Genomic DNA, 16,160 nt, shown 5'->3' with positions numbered 1-16,160 from the left:
CTCAGCCCCAAATATTGCAGGCATTTGGGGAGTGAACCAGCAGATGGAAGATCTGTCTCTTCTTCTCTATTTCTCAGTAACTCTGCTTTTCAAATAAAGGTTTTTTTAAGAAATCCTATTCAAGGGGCTGGCGCTGTGGCACAGTGGCGCAGCAGGTTAAAGCCCCAGCCTGCAGCGCTGGCATGCCATATGGGCACCGGCTGGTGTCCTGGCTGCTCCACTTGTGATCCAGCTCTCTGCTATGGCCCGAGAAAGCAGTGGAAGATTGGGCCCCTGCACCTGTGTGGTAGACCTGGAGGAGGCTCCTGGCTCTTGGCTTCCGATTGGCACAACTCTGGCCAAGTGGGGAGTGAACCAGTGGATGGAAGACCTCTCTCTCTGTCTCTCCTTCTCTGTGTAACTTTGATTTTCAAATAAATAAATCTTCAAAAAAAAAAAAAAAAAAAAAAAAGGCTGGCGCTGTGGCTCACTAGGCTCACTAGGTTAATCCTCCGCCTGCAGCGCCAGCATCCTGGGTTCTAGTCCCGGTTGGGGTACCGGATACTAGTCCCAGTTGCTCCTCTTCCAGTCCAGCTCTCTGCTGTGGTCCGGGAGGGCAGCAGAGGATGGCCCAAGTGTTTAGGTCCCTGCACCCGCATGGGAGACCGGGAGGAAGTACCCAGCTGCTGGCTTCAGATCAGCGCAGCGCCAGCCGTAGCAGCCATTAGGGGAGTGAACCAATGGAAGGAAGACCTTTCTCTCTGTCTCTCTCTCACTGTCTATAACTCTCTCTCTGTCTCACTCTCTCACTGTCTAACTCTGCCTAGACAAAAAAAAAAAAATCTATAGGGATCAGCAACAGATTAATCAAGGAGCATCCTGATACTCATCTAAATACTAATAAATGATGATTCTCCTTAATGGCAAGTTCCTTGGAACATGAGATATGTGGTGTGCCTTTAGGAGCCATTTTTTAAAATTAAAGATGTATCTTTTTGCTTTTCCAGTAGTTCCAATAGTTAATGCCTCAACAAATCCCTGTCTTGAGCTTGTTGATATACATTGTGCTATTTGCAAACTATTTGCTAGTAACACAGTGAGAGGGTTATTAGAGTCAGCAATCACCTAAGACCTGGGTTTTCATTTTGGAGTTTGATTCCTTTGTGCCTCATATCTTTTTTTAGGTTGGAGATTAGGCCTTTTATTGACAGTTACTTCTTTAATTTCTTAAGTTGGGTGGTTGTGGGGAAGTCACAGATAGAGTTCTGTCTTCTGTTCTGTAAAGGGTGGGAGTTTGCTGGATGGACTTCCTATCATTGTCTATGATCTGATCAGAGTAGAAGGTATCATGACTTGCTTCAGTTTCTTATTGTTTTGTTTTTCCCCAAAATGAATGAGACATGAGCTTGTGTACGAGGTTTATCTGGAATGTGACTTCAGAATCAAGAGTGAGGCAGGAAGGGAGGCAAATCCAGTAAAGGGTGTGCTGCTGAGCTGGTGACCACTGTTAGCAGAGTGAGTTCTGTCCCATTGGGAACTTCACACATCAAATGCTGTCTATCAGGATGCTGAAGAAGGAAGCTGGATTGGAAGTGGAGTAGCTGAGACTCAAACCGGTGCTCTTCTTTGCAATGTGGATGTCCCAAGCAGTGGCTTACTTTGCTGCACCACAATTCAACCCCAAGATAGCACTTTTTCAAAACCATATTACAGTTGACCTAATTTCTTGACATTAGTTTTGGAATTGACTATCTGGGATATTTGAATGACCTATATAGTAGAAGATAGACTTTCAGATAATAGGGCATAAGAGGCCCTGAATGATGTAGAAAATGTTTTATTAGAGTAAAAAAAGAACAAAAGTAGAAGTGCTTGTATGCCAACTTTCCTATTTTTACAGCATAATTATATCAGAAAACAAGCCTGAAAATTCTAGTCTAACAATATCATAATGGATGATTGATGGGCTGGCATTGTGGTGTATCAAATAAAGCTGCTGCCTGCAGTACCAGCATCCCATATGGGTTCTGCTTCATGTCCCAGCTGTTCCACTTCTGATGTAACTCCCTGCTAGTGGCCTGTGAAAAGCAGTAGAAGATGGTCCAGGTGTTTGGGTCCCTGCTACCCACATGGGAGACCCAGATGAAGCTCCTGGCCTGGTCCAGTACTGGCCAATGCAACCATCTGGGGAATAAATCAGCAGATGGAAGATCTCTCTGTGACTCCCTCTCTGTGTAACTCTGACTTTCAAAATCAATCAAAAAACTATGATTGTTGTATATCCCCTGTTAAAGTGGTAACTCTAAGATGATAAATATATCTAAAGCTTAGTAGTATTTGTATATAACCAGTTGTCTTATTCTGCTATGGGTAGCTTAACAGAAATTTATTTCTCACAGTTCTGGAGGCTGGGAATACCAGCAGCAAGATGCTAGCTCCTTGGATTCCTAATGAGGGTTCTCTTCCTGTCTTGCAGGTAGCCACCTCCAAATGAGGGATCCCTAGGTGTGTTTGTCAGTTGAACCGCATTATTAGTTATACCCATGAGCTTTGTAAATACATACATTTTAACAGATGTTAAAGTTAATTTAGGGCTTATGCTGTAGAGGCACAAAAGCTTATCAGCATCTTTTTCATCTTTTTATTTTATAATATTTAAAGTAAATTTTAGATTTCCAATTGACTCAAATTAAGGGCATTTCAAAAAATACATTCATATACACATATATATAATTTATTCATTTTCCCACTTTCTTACCCCATGTTTAGTTTTCTTTGTGACAAGTTTTCTGTTTTTTTATCTTTTTTTCTCTCTGTTTTTAGCTACCTGAATCTACAATTTCTATATCTGATAACTCATAACATGGACTTCCTAGGTATCTACAGGAAAAGCAGGCAAAAATGGGGGTGTTTTAATTTGCTACTGTTACCATATGCAATACCACAGATAGGAGTGGTTTAAATCACAGAAATTTGGGGCCAGCATTGTGGTGGAACAGGTAAAGCTGCAGTCTGCAATGCCAGCAGCGCTTATCAGTACAGGTACACAGTCCAGCTGCTCCACTTCTGATCCAGCTCCCTGCTAATAGCTTGGGAAAGGCAGTGGGAGCTGGCCCAAGTGCTTGGGCCCCTGCCACTTTGGTGGGAGACCAAGATGAAGCTCCTGGCTTTGGCCTGGCCCAATGCTGGCCATTGCAGCCCTTTGGGGAGTGAACCAGCAAATGGAAGGTCTCTCTTTGATTCTCCTTCTCTGTAACTCTGACTTTCAAAATGAATAAATGAATAAATCTTTTTAAAAAATCATGGAAATTTATTTCTCATAGTTTTGTACTTAGAAGTCCAAGATCAAGGTGTTAGTAAGTTTGGTTTCTCCCGTGGCCTCTGTCCCTCATTCCATTAAAGTTGGTGAAAAATATTTAAAAAACAAAGAGCCGGCGGGCGCCGTGGCTCGCTAGGCTAATCCTCCACCTGCAGCGCCAGCACCCCGAGTTCTAGTCCCGGTTGGGGTGCTGGTTCTGTCCTGGTTGCTCCTCTTCCAGTCCAGCTCTCTGCTGTGGCCCGAAGGCAGTGGAGGATGGCCCAAGTGCTTGGTTCTTGCACCCGCATGGGAGACCGGGAGGAAGTATCTGGCTCCTGGCTTCAGATCAGCACAGCGCGCCGGCCATAGCGGCCATTTGGGGGGTGAACCAACGGAAGGAAGACCTTTCTCTCTATGTCTCTCTCTCTCTCTCTCACTGTCTAACTCTACCTGTCAAAAAAAAGTTTTAAATAAAATTAAAAAAAAAAGTAATAAAAAAGGCCAACATTTTAAAGTTCCTGAAATGGTCCCAAGTATATACAGTGAATAAAGAAATATTTACTAAAGAAAATCTAAGATTCAGTAAGAACATGAAGATGCAGTCATATTTGAATATAGACTTGCTCCTTCTCTTCCCTTTCATAACTCATTGGAATGAAAATTCCAGACTAGTGCAGCTAAGAACAGAGGGCTCAGTCTGCTGCCAACTGCCAATTGGTAGTCTAAATTACTTGGTGTGGCAACACATCATTTCTCTCGCCCCCAGGTACCTGTTGTTAGGACTGTTCTGGATATCTGCAACTTAGAGGTAGGGCACAGACTCCTCCTGGGCATAGTGCTGCTGAGAACACTTGGACCCCATCATCCATTGTAATGTCCACAAATTTTGTACTGTTTTATACAGTAATATTCCAAATTCAAATCCACATAAAATGTGAATTCCTTCTGTATGATCATTTTATGTTTGTGTGGGTATATGTATATAAATACATGAGTAACGTCTGCAGTATATAAACTGATATTTAGAAGAAGAATGACCTAAAGCTGCCATCCTTGTCAGGTTTTCAATTAGTTCCACTCTTTGCTCATGACCTCCTTTATCTTTACTATATACTGTTTGCTCTTCATTCAGTACAAATTTAGTATTAGAATTCCTATGACTAGGTGCTTGAAATTATGAATTCTATTCATTAAATAGAAGTTATAGTTAAGACCCAGAGAGAGGTGAGTTGACTGTTAGTCCATGACAACTGAGTATGGTCTTCTAGTTTTCTCTCGTAGGCCTCCTCATGGAGTCCACATTTCCAGTTCAAAATAAGCAGATCCTGTTGATTAAAAGCACATGACTGCCAGTGCAGGAGCAATGGCTCTTGGGAGAGGCCATGAAAATCCACAATTCCATGGTGTCATTCGGGTTCTTTGGTCCCTATAAGTTCATTTTCTATTTTGAAACATGTGACCCTGAGACCTGATTATTTAGGTCACAGTTACTTCTCTGGTCTGAGATGTAGGAACTTAGGCTGTGACACTCAAGACTGAGATCTCTTGATTTTTAGACTAAAGTAATGAAGGGCAGTTGCAGGATCAGAGATAATATAGGGGTTGAACAACACAAATCCTACCTTAGGCACACAGAAAATGAGGGATAGTCATGAGCAGAGTCAGTACTCTCAGCACATCCCCACTCAAACTCACATCCATCCTGGTCACAGGAACCATGCCCATCCTCATTTGGAAAGGAGCAGCAATAGTAGTAGGCTCTCCATGAAACCTTTGTATTCACCTCTTTGCTTAGTTTGAGGCAAAGGATATAATCAAAGGAAGGATGGAGTTTGAATTCAGCTCTTAAAAATAAGTAGATTTTTATTAGATATATGGACAGATGGTCAGATTGATTTCAGGAATTCCTAGATAAGTAATTAGAGGAATTTTAGGTTTTCAAAATGATTTTGGATTGTGCTCACCTTATTACCCCAATATATTATTCCAATAAATACATGAGAATATTTCTTCCAACTGTAAAATATGATCCATTGATGGCTCACATTGTATTTTTTTATTTATTTATTTTTTTGACAGGCAGAGTGGACAGTGAGAGAGACAGAGAGAAAGGTCTTCCTTTTTTTTTTTTTTTTTGCCGTTGGTTCAGCCTCCAACGGCCACCACGCTGCGGCCGGCACATTGCGCTGATCTGAAGCCAGGAGCCAGGTGCTTCTCTGGGTCTCCCATGCGGGTGTGGGGCCCAAGGACTTGGGCCATCCTCCACTGCACTCCCAGGCCATAGCAGAGGGCTGGCCTGGAAGAGGGGCAACTGGGACAGAATCCGGCGCCCTGACTGGGACCAGAACCCAGTGTGCCAGCGACGCAAGGTGGAGGATTAGCCTATTGAGCCGCGGTGCCGGCTTCACAATGTATTTTAATAGATGAGATCAAGCATATGTTTAAAGGATTAGAAATGAATATTTAAATATTAATATTTAAGTATTTTAATGTAAAAGGAATGTTTTAAGTATTTTAATGTAAAAAGATCCTTGTTAATAAGTAGAGTGGGTTCTCTAGCCATAATATAATTATCAGAACTAAAAATAAAGGTTGTGACAGTTACCAAATGCCCTTCCCACATTTGAGTTCCTCCGTTTGTAGCTCATTGCTTTCAAATGAGAATTTGTCAGACCAAGAAGTAATAATCAGAATTTCACGTGGTTGGCATATGGATAGAAACTAATTCTGAAGTATTATATTTGTTCACCAGAAAGCAGGGCTGACTAAGGAAGTACATAAATCATCCCCCTTATTTCCTGATGGAGGATTGCAGTGTCTTATGGGAAATGTAGTCTCAAGCTCCTATGACATCAGCAGAGTCCTTCTGAGTGCTATTCCACCCATGCTCTCCATCTTCCCAGAAATTCCAGCCCCTGTGCATTTCCTGATGCTGCTTCATTACTTGGTTTGGATTCTGTCTCCTGGAAGGTTGGTGTAAGCATGAAATTAGAGCCCTGGGCCTCAGGGAATCCTTGGGAGTAGGACAATGCCCCTGTTTGGTGAGAACAGAAACATCCATAGAACTCAGTCAGATAGTGAGACCTGACATGCAGGTGTATCCTGCGAATCAGGACTGATTTAGGTGGGGAGACGTGGGACTAGAAAAGGGGTGACTCAGGTATGGTTTCGAGGACCGCTTTGTCAGCAGATGGTGCATTGTCAGAAGACCTCTGTGTGCTTTCAGGTGTGTAAAAGCTGGTCCCAGTAGTTCTGTGAATAGGATGGCTGTGGCAGAATGAGGACAGATATGCAGACCTCATGAGCTGGGAGGCCTGTAATCTGAATCTGCAAGTGTTTATCCATCTGTAAGATGAGCATATTAACAATGCCAGTGAATTTCCTCAAATTGCCAGAGAAGTATTTGTGAAAGGTGTGCAGGTTGAATCATGATTTCATTATGTCTCTTTAGTAAGTGCGGTTTATTTCCCGCCCCCACCTCCTCACTGTGTTGTCCACCTAGCACTCCTGTTTTGAGTTTATAGTTGATATAAAACCATTTCCAGGAATTGGGAGTTCAACATAGGAGACTGGAATACTGGATAATAATCCCAATTCTTCTGAAATAAAGTTGTTTTTATGAAAAGGATTCATGAATAAGAATTCCACCTGGGAGACTCTCTCTCTGGCTTGCACCCTCTACCTAGTGCTTCAGAGTAAAGAGTCCCTGAAAAGTTAAAATCCTAGCTTTGCTTGACTCAAGCAATTATTGATTCTGTTGCCCAGAGTGAACAAAATGTGTTTTCATACTACCTTATCTCACCCATAAACTGTCAAATATTGCCTGATATTGGAAGGTTTGGGCCAAACAGAAGGGAGATGTGAATGGGCTGAGACGAATAGGCAGTGGTCTAGGAAATAATGCATATTAGAGAGGTTGGGTGTCGCATGCAGTGGAGGGATCCTAACACCCTCTGATTATTTATTTTACTCTCATTATTTCCAAAATTGGAACTTTCTCAAATCTAGTCTGTCACACCATTTGGTATCTACAGATATGCTGATGTTCTCTCTATCCTGGTAGTTTTTCCTGGTAGCACAGGAAGAATTTGTTAGGGTCTCTTACTCATAATACAGATGAAACAAATTGTGTTTGAGGAATTAAGTGAGTTGACCAGAGTCACATGATCAATTTTAGGACCTGAAATCAATTAGAGCAAACACTGCTTTAGAAGACTTTGCCTTGAGCATGCCTTTCATTTTCCCTGCATCACCTTCTATCAATTGTGTGAGCTCAAAATGCCTATAATACAAATTTTCACACTTAATGTGCGTAACCTGTTCTTGAAAATCATACATATAACATGCAGTATATATGCAAATAAGTCAGCCTATTTTCCATTTTTTTAAAAATTAGGGAAATTAGACTGAGTCACATTTTTACTATCAAAGTATAAATGCTAATATCCATATGATAAGTGAAATTTTAAAATAGTCATGATAGCCAGATAATTTATTCATGTGATTCACATGACCTCTCTAAGTGCAAGCAATTTGCCAAGATTCAACTAGTTGTATTTGTAATTCTGAGTAAGCATTTTGTGGGTGAGCAAGCTCAGGTAGGCAGTTCCTATGCTGGTGTTGCTTGGGACCACAAATGAGGGTTTCGTCCACCTGGTGTCTTAACTGAGGCTGGTTCCTTCAGGATCACTTCCCTCAAGTCTGGTGGTTTGTGCTTACTTGGCTAGGTCCTGTATCTCCGATAGGCAAACCCTAAGCTTTTGCATAAGATGACAGTATTCTAAGAAGGCAAACTCCAGTAGGTAAGTAACTTCAAAGTTGTTTGTAACACGCCAATGTCCTATTGACTAAAGCAACTGAAATGGCAAAAACAAGGGTTATTGTGGGGAGGGACAATGTGTGAAGGGACAGATACAGTGAGGTGTGTAACTGTGAACCATTACTGGAAATGCAGTATGTAGTATGCAATAACTATAGTTTTTCTATACAATTTTGGGCAAAATTGTTAGGTTGTAACATTCACACTTTGTATGAAATTTAAAGTATATAAAAACATCTTTATTAATAGGCAAAGTATTAATTCCATCCAAATATTTCTCTACAGTGTAAAGTTTAGTGACAACATTTTTATTTTGGTTTGCAGAAATTTATTGGTTTTGGAAGATGTTTGATCTTCTGTCCAGTGAGCATCCAACCAGCTGCCTTTCAAAGGGTAAGTTGCATGGTTGCTACTGTCATGAAAGCTCTTGTTTCCATGGTTTTAAGAGGATACCAAGCCGGCGCCGCGGCTCAATAGGCTAATCCTCCACCTTGTGGCGCTGGCACACCCGGGTTCTAGTCCCGGTCGGGGCGCCAGATTCTGTCCCGGTTGCCCCTCTTCCAGGCCAGCTCTCTGCTGTGGACAGGGAGTGCAGTGGAGGATGGCCCAAGTGCTTGGGCCCTGCCCCCCATGGGAGACCAGGAGAAGCACCTGGCTTTTGCCTTTGGATCGGCGCGGTGCGCTGGCCACGGCGGCCATTGGAGGGTGAACCAACAGAAAAAGGAAGACCTTTCTCTCTGTCTCTCTCACTGTCCACTCTGCCTGTCAAAAAAAAAAAAAAGAGGATATCAGATTTCAGGATCTGTGCTTCTCCAAATCTGAACTCATAATCCTTTGCTCAAAACCTTTTCCCTCATGTTAAACCATGGTATTTTTATCTTTGGTATACTGTAATTTATTTGAACAATCATACTTAAAATTATAAATGCCATATTGTAGTAATAATACTTTTATACAAAATCAGTAGCAAATAAATCTTCATTCAGCTAATGGTAACTTGTGTTCAATCTTTATCGGTTAACAGACTGTGGGTGTTCTTTCAAGGAGGTCTTTCCTGCTCTTTCTTATGGGTAAAGGACTGTTTCCCCACAAGAAGGCTGATTGTTTTTGTTTTTGCAGCTAATGTGTGTATTTTCTATTTGCTTCTAGGATGATCTTCCTCTGCACAGTAGAATCTGGGAGCAAGCCAGGTCATTTCTCATGATTCCCTCCATTTATCTTCTCTCCCAAATGTAATTCTAGAATCTTCTTCATCTTTCCAGAGGCGAAGAAAATGAATACATCTCCAGTAAGTTATTTACTTATTTAATTCTCAACGTCTTTTACTTTATATTTTTAATTAATTTATTTATTTAAAAGACAGTTATAGAAAGAGAGGAGAGACATCTTCCGTTCACTGATTCACTCCCCAAATGACCACAGCATCTGAGGCTAGACTAAGCCAAATGCACGAGCCAGGAATTCTATCCAAGTCTCTCACATATATGGCAGGAATCCAAGTACTTGGGCTATTTTCTATTGCCTTCTCAAGTACATTAGCAGGGAACTGGATCAGAAACACCAACTGGCACTCCAGTATGGAATGCTGGCATCACAGGTGGCAGTGTAACACACTCTACCACGACACCTGCCCCTTACATTGTATTTTATGAGCTTTATGAGGGTTCATTAACTAAAATCAAAAAACAAAAATAAGTAAAAGTTAATATCAGAGAAACATAGGTAAATAAGATAACATTGATATTAGAGCCATCTAAGTTGAATGCAAATTGGTCTCTGGTCTTTCTGATACTATAGCAAAAAGATATATTTGTTACATGATTCAAATTGAAACTTAGAAGAGGATGTGCTAAATTATTGTGGGACTTGAAGTTTAGTTTATTGATTACATAGATAACATAGTAGACAGTGTTTTAGTACAAATATGGAAGTAAATTTTACCCAGCATTCTGAACTGGTAATGGTTACCTTGTGCTAAAACACAAATTAGTTTATAAGGTTTTACTGGAGTTGTTAAATAGTGTCCTCAGTAGCTCTTGGAAGGTTGTACTTAATTCATAGATAGAACCAGGAATGTGTAGATACGGTATACTACAGGTCCTTAAATAACTCTTTATACATTTCTTTAAGCTAGTCAATATATACAGGTTGTAAAATGGACTAGTCATAGTTAATTTTCAGGCAACCCTTTCCTCTGGTCATTTTTACTTTTAAGCCACTCAGTGTAATCCTAGTTTTATTATTCAAAAGTTTATGAGTAACTTAAATTCTAGCTAATCCAAAGACTACCTTCTATTCTTTGCCTTGAGTGTTCTGCCATGTTTCAATCCATGATCTTCTCCTATAAATTCTTGTTTGCTGTGCTCATCTCTATTATAATCTCATTTATATGGTTTTATTTCTTTTTCATGAATTCTTATACTTCCTTCTCCATAATGTAGCTCACCAAGTGTTCCATCTGCTCTGCATTCATTCCTCTCTGCAGTTCTTGACAGATTTGGCCCTCTGGCCCAACATTCCTAAGTCTCTGCAGCTTGGACCTCTTTCCCAAGCTTTAGGCCGTTGGTTCCACTCCATGTTGAACGTCTCTGTAGGTGTCCAAACCACCCCAGGCTCAACAAATCTGCAATGAAAAACCTCAACCTTCTTTTCTTTCCTTTGCTTATATTTGGTATTATTACCTATTAGCCTTGATCCAGATGACCAAATGTAATTTTTCCTGAAGTCCTGCTTCTCCAGTCTAATCTCATCTGGAGCCACATCCTGCTACTTTTGTTCATTTTTTAAAAATATTTTATTTTTTTATAATTTTTGTATTAGTATGCTATTTTTTAATTTATTTATTTGAAAGACAGAATTACAGAGAAAGGTAGAGACAGAGAGAGAGGTCTTCCATCTGCTGATTTACTTCTCAAATGGCCACAATGGCCGGAGCTATGCCAATCTGAAGCCAGGAGCCAGGAGCTTCTTCTGGATCTCCCAAGTGGGTGCAGGGGCCCAAGGACTTGGGCCATCTTCTATTGCTTTCCCAGGCCATAGCAGAAAGCTGGATCAGAAGAGGAGCAGCCAGGACTAGAACCGGCGCCCACATGGGATGCCGGCGCTTCAGGCCAGCATTTTAACCTGCTGCGCCACAGTGCTGACCCCAGTTCCTTTATTTTTAAATTTTTATTTTCAGCTACATTTAATGTGTCTAAGGAGGAAAAGCTGTTGGCACTTCAAAATACAGTAACTTTCTTTTTTATATTGGAAATGTCACTGTTGGCAAAACCCTGTACATAGGTTCAGTGATGAGTTTTGATCCTTTCTGAGCTGTGCTAGTCTGTCTTCTTTCTGATGAGAAGTCAGCCAACATTCATATATGGCTGTACCCTAGTATACCCTGTGCTCTTTTATTTTCTCATTGCTTTCAAGATACTTTAATTCCATTCACCACAAACTTTTTGAAGTATCCTCATGTATTAGTTTGCTTTCTAATTTGCTGCAATGGTTTCTGAACCTCTGCCACTTTTCTTTCATAAAAATTAGAAAATGCCTATTTTCTGTCAGCTTGTTTTGCTTTGCCAAAATAAGTACCACATACTGGATAATTAATGAAGAAAAGAAGCATATCTCTTATAGTCTGCAGGCTACGCAGTCCAAAGCCAAGCAGCCACATCTGGGGAGTGCCATCTTACTGTGTCATGACATGGCAGAAGGCATTACATGAAAGAGAGAGCAAGAGATGGAACTCATAGCCTCACGTCCTTTTAAAATTGGCATTAATCTGTTCATAAGAACAGAAACTCTTGCCTTATGGATTGTTTCCAACTTATGCTTTTCTGAAGAAATATTAAAACCATAACAATTTCCAAGTTGCATTTTTTTTGGCCTTTTTCCACCTACTGTTAAGCCCATAAATACAATTTCAGTTTAGCTACTTTAGCTCTAGAACTTCCATGGTGTTTTATTTTTGAGTTTATTTTTATACTGATAATCCTCATCTATAACACATTCTTTTTTTAAAAAGGATTCATTTGTTTTAAAGGCAGGGTTACAGAGGAAGGGAGAGATGGAGGGAAAGAAACAAAGAAAGATAAAGAAAGAGATTGAAATCCCATCCTCTGGTTCACTCCACAAAAGGCCACAATGACCAGGGCTGCGCAAGGCTAACACCAGGAGCCTAGACCCGCATCCAGTTCTCCCACATGGATGCAGGGTCCCATCTTCTACTGTTCTTTCAGCTGTATTGCAGGGAACTGAATCAGAAGTGGAGCATCTAGAACTTGAACCAATGCTCATATTGGATATGGTGGCTTAACCTGCTACACTGCAACACCAGCCCATAACACATTATTATATCATCTTTTTTAAAAAAGATTTATTTAGTTTTATTCAGGGGACCAGTGCTGTGGCGCACTAGGTTAATCCTGTGGGCACTGGTTCTAGTCCCAGTTGCTCCTCTTCCAGTCCTGCTCTTTGCTGTGGCCTGGGAAAGCGGTGGAGGATGGCCCAGGTGCTTGGGCCCCTGTACCCTCATGGGAGACCAGGAGGAAGCACTTGGCTCCTGGCTTCGGATCAGCACAGCTTGAGCAATTGAGGCCATTTGGGGAGTGAACCAGCAGAAGGAAGACCTTTCTCTCTGTCTCTTTTTCTCACTGTCTGTAACTCTACCTGTCAAATAAATAAATATTTTAAAAAAAAAGATTTATTCATTTATTTGAAAAGCAGAGTTATAGAGAGGCAGAGGCAGAGAAACAGAAGTCTTCCATCCATTGGTTCACTCCCCAAATGGCCAAAACCCAGGAGCCAGGAGCTTATTCTGGGTCTCCCACAAGGGTGCAGGGGCCCAATCTTCTACTGCTTTCCCAGGAACATTACCAGAGAGCTAACCCAGAAGTGGAGCAGCCAGGATTCAAACCAGTACCCATATGGGATGCCGGCACTGCAGACAGCGGCTCTACCCACTATACCACAGCACTGACCCCTATTATATCACTTTTTTCTAAGATTTATTTATTTGAAAAAGAGAGAGGCAGAGGCAGAGAGAAAAGGAGAGTGAGCTTCCATCTGGTGAGTCATTCCCCAAATGGCTGCAACGGCCAGAGCTGGGCCTATCCAAAGCCAGGAGCCGGGAGATTCTTCGAGGTCTCCTGCATGAGTGCAGGGGCCCAAGCACTTGGGCCATTTTCTTCTGCTTTCCCAATGCCATAGTATAGAGCTGGATCGAAATTGCAACAACCAGGACTCAAACCGGTGCCCATATGGGATGCTGGTACTGCATGCTGCATCTCTACCCACTACAGCACTGGCCCCTTATATCATCTTCTGTGTACTTAAAAATATTTGAAGATAGTTTAACCATCTTGTCAGCTGTTTGCAGCATCTGAATTAATCTGGATTTTCTTCTAGCCCATGATTGTGAGTCACATTTTCCTCTTTCTTTACATCTGTAATGATACTGAATTCTGTACTGGATGTTTTAAATCACAGTTGTAGAAATTGTGGATACTGTCGTGTTCCTCAGAAGAACAATTTTTCTGCTACCAGATAGTTAACTGACTGGATTTATTCCTAGCTCTATTCCTTCCAATAATCAGTAGCTGATTATTTCTTTCAGCTTCCACTGCAGTTCTAGTGGCCTGTCTGTAATCTCCCACACATATATAGTTCAGTAGTCAGCCAACAGTGTTTGTCATTTTTGTATATAAATTTAGAAGCTTAAATTCTTTCCCTTTCTTTCTTCCAGGACTTTCCCTTTTACCCATTTTCTGGTTGTATTCTCAGCCCTGAGCTTTAACCTTTTACTTTTACCGAGCCAGTAAAAGCTGCAGCTTTTGGGGCCGGCTCTGTGGTGTAGTAGCCTAAGCCTCCGCTTGTGGCGCCAGCATCCCATGGGCACCAGTTGGTGTGCTGACTGCTCCTCTTCCAATCTAGCTCCTATCTATGGCCTGGGAAAGCAGTCGAAGATGGCACAAGCACTTGGGCCCTTGCACCATCATGGAAGACCCGGAAGAAGCTCCTGGCTCCTGGCTTCAGATTGGCCATTTGGGGAGTGAACCATTGGATGGAAGACCCTTCTCTCTGTCTCTCCTTTTGTCTGTAACTCTGCTTCTCAAATAAATTTTTAAAAAAATGCCAAAGGCCGGCGCCACGGCTCACTAGGCTCATCCTCCGCCTTGTGGCTCTGGCACACCGGGATCTAGTCCTCGTCGGGGTGCCAGATTCTGTCCCGGTTGCCCCTCTTCCAGGACAGCTCTCTACTGTGGCCAGGGAGTGCAGTGGAGGATGGCCCAAGTGCTTGGGCCCTGCACCCCATGGGAGACCAGGAGAAGCACCTGGCTCCTGCCATCGGATCAGCGCGGTGCGCCAGCCACAGCGCGCTGGCCGTGGCGGCCATTGGAGGGTGAACCAACGCAAAGGAAGACCTTTCTCTCTGTCTCTCTCTCTCTCACTGTCCACTCTGCCTGTCAAAAAAAAAAAAAATGCCAAAAAGTTCATGGAAAATGGAATGAAAAGATAATGTGCATTTGAAAAACAAAAAAGCTGCACCTTTTATTTCATTAATCTGTGCAGACTAGAGAGTGACCTATGGTAAAATCCCAAAAATTTATGTTTGTTCTTTCAAGGATTCCTGAATCCATCTTCTGCCTTTTATTTGGATCACTCTACAGTTTCTAAGATGGTCATCTTATTCAAATTTCATAATTTTTCTTCAGAAGGTTTACCTTGACATTTTGCTATTATCATGATACTTTTAACTTATACAATCTATCTTAATCTCCTGCATTTGTTTCATTTTCTCTACACTGTACTATTCCTGCAGATTTCTTATGACTTGTTTTTACTATGCAAATCATTTTTCTTCAGTAGGAGTAATTTATACACAATAGAAATGGACAAAATATGGCCTACATGCCAGACTTAGTCCACTTCCTGTTTTGTATGACCTGTGAGTTCCTTTGTTGGATTGTTGACAGAGAAGGTAGAGTTCTGGAGCCTCTAGCAAAGAACTGAAAAGACACCCAAACAGTTAAGAACAGGAAGCAAAAGTTTATTTAAAGAGTCAGTACACCCCTGAGAATTAGAAGCAAGGCACTGGGTAAGACAGTGAGGACTCTGGCAGCACAGGCTGTCAGAGCTGAGATTTCACACAAGGTTGGTTTTGGTGAGGGAGCGGAGGAGGCTGCTGTGGAAACTCCTGCCAGGAGGCTGGGATTGTAGAAATGTATTAAGTGTCTCTTAATCTCATTTGGGCCATTCATGTTTGTCCTTTACTATTTTGTCCTTTGGAATCTGTTAAACAGCTGTTCCCCAAGATTTAATCTAAATTAGTCATTTCCTAAGGAATATTATCTCCTGTAAGCAATCTTTGTGCCATACATTGATTCTTGGGGAATGCCTCTGTACAGAAGTTTTTCAAAATTAAACCTATGTTGAAAAAACAAGTAATTTTTAATTTTTGTGACTCTTGGGAGTTGATGTTTCTTAGGTTGTAACCTAATTGTGTATTTTTTTTCTTTTTCTTTGTTGGGTTATAAGCTTCTCAAATAGGCAAAGAAGTAAGCAGATATTTAACTTTTACAACTGTAATTTTCTTTTACTTTTTACTTTCACAGTTAACCTTTAGCTATCTCCTTCCTCAAGATTATTATTTGTGACATCATCAGTGGTTGTTTGTGCTTCATAGTATTTATCTTTGACTATGATCTACCTATAAATAATTTTATACCTCTTTGTATATAAACTTCGTTGTGTACTTCCATTTTTCTCTTCCCATCTTCATTACTCTGCTAGTCATCCATTTTACTCCTATATGTTTTAGTAACATAATATATAGTTATTATCTTGCTTCAAATAATCAATGACTTTTAATTTTTTTTAACTTTTATATAATAAATATAAATTTCCAAAGTACAGCTTATGGATTACAGTGGCTTTCCCCCTCATAACTTCCCTCCCACCTGCAACCCTCCCATCTCCTGCTCCCTCTCCCATTCCATTCACATCAAGATTCATTTTCAATTCTCTTTATATACAGAAGATCAATTTAATATATTAAGTAAAGATTTCAACAGTTTGCAC

The 16,160-nt window shown here is 41.1% G+C and overlaps 1 protein-coding gene across 1 annotated transcript in view; it reads left to right on the top strand.

The window, feature by feature from the left end:
- The window catches only part of ZNF717 (zinc finger protein 717), a 56,068-nt gene that overhangs the window by 20,000 nt on the left and 19,908 nt on the right, over window positions 1-16,160 (top strand). Inside the window, 2 exon segments of the mRNA XM_051851459.3 lie at window positions 8,421-8,489; window positions 9,246-9,384. Of these exon segments, the coding sequence (XP_051707419.2) occupies window positions 9,370-9,384 (15 nt within the window). The 5' untranslated portion in view covers window positions 8,421-8,489; window positions 9,246-9,369.

The sequence above is a fragment of the Oryctolagus cuniculus genome, chromosome 10 (assembly GCF_051225735.1).
Source record: "Oryctolagus cuniculus isolate XC-2025 breed Fujian yellow rabbit chromosome 10, ASM5122573v1, whole genome shotgun sequence".
Taxonomy (NCBI): Eukaryota; Metazoa; Chordata; class Mammalia; order Lagomorpha; family Leporidae; genus Oryctolagus; species Oryctolagus cuniculus.
The sequence above is the reverse complement of the archived record's forward strand: the minus strand, read 5'-3'. Positions and strand labels throughout refer to the sequence as shown.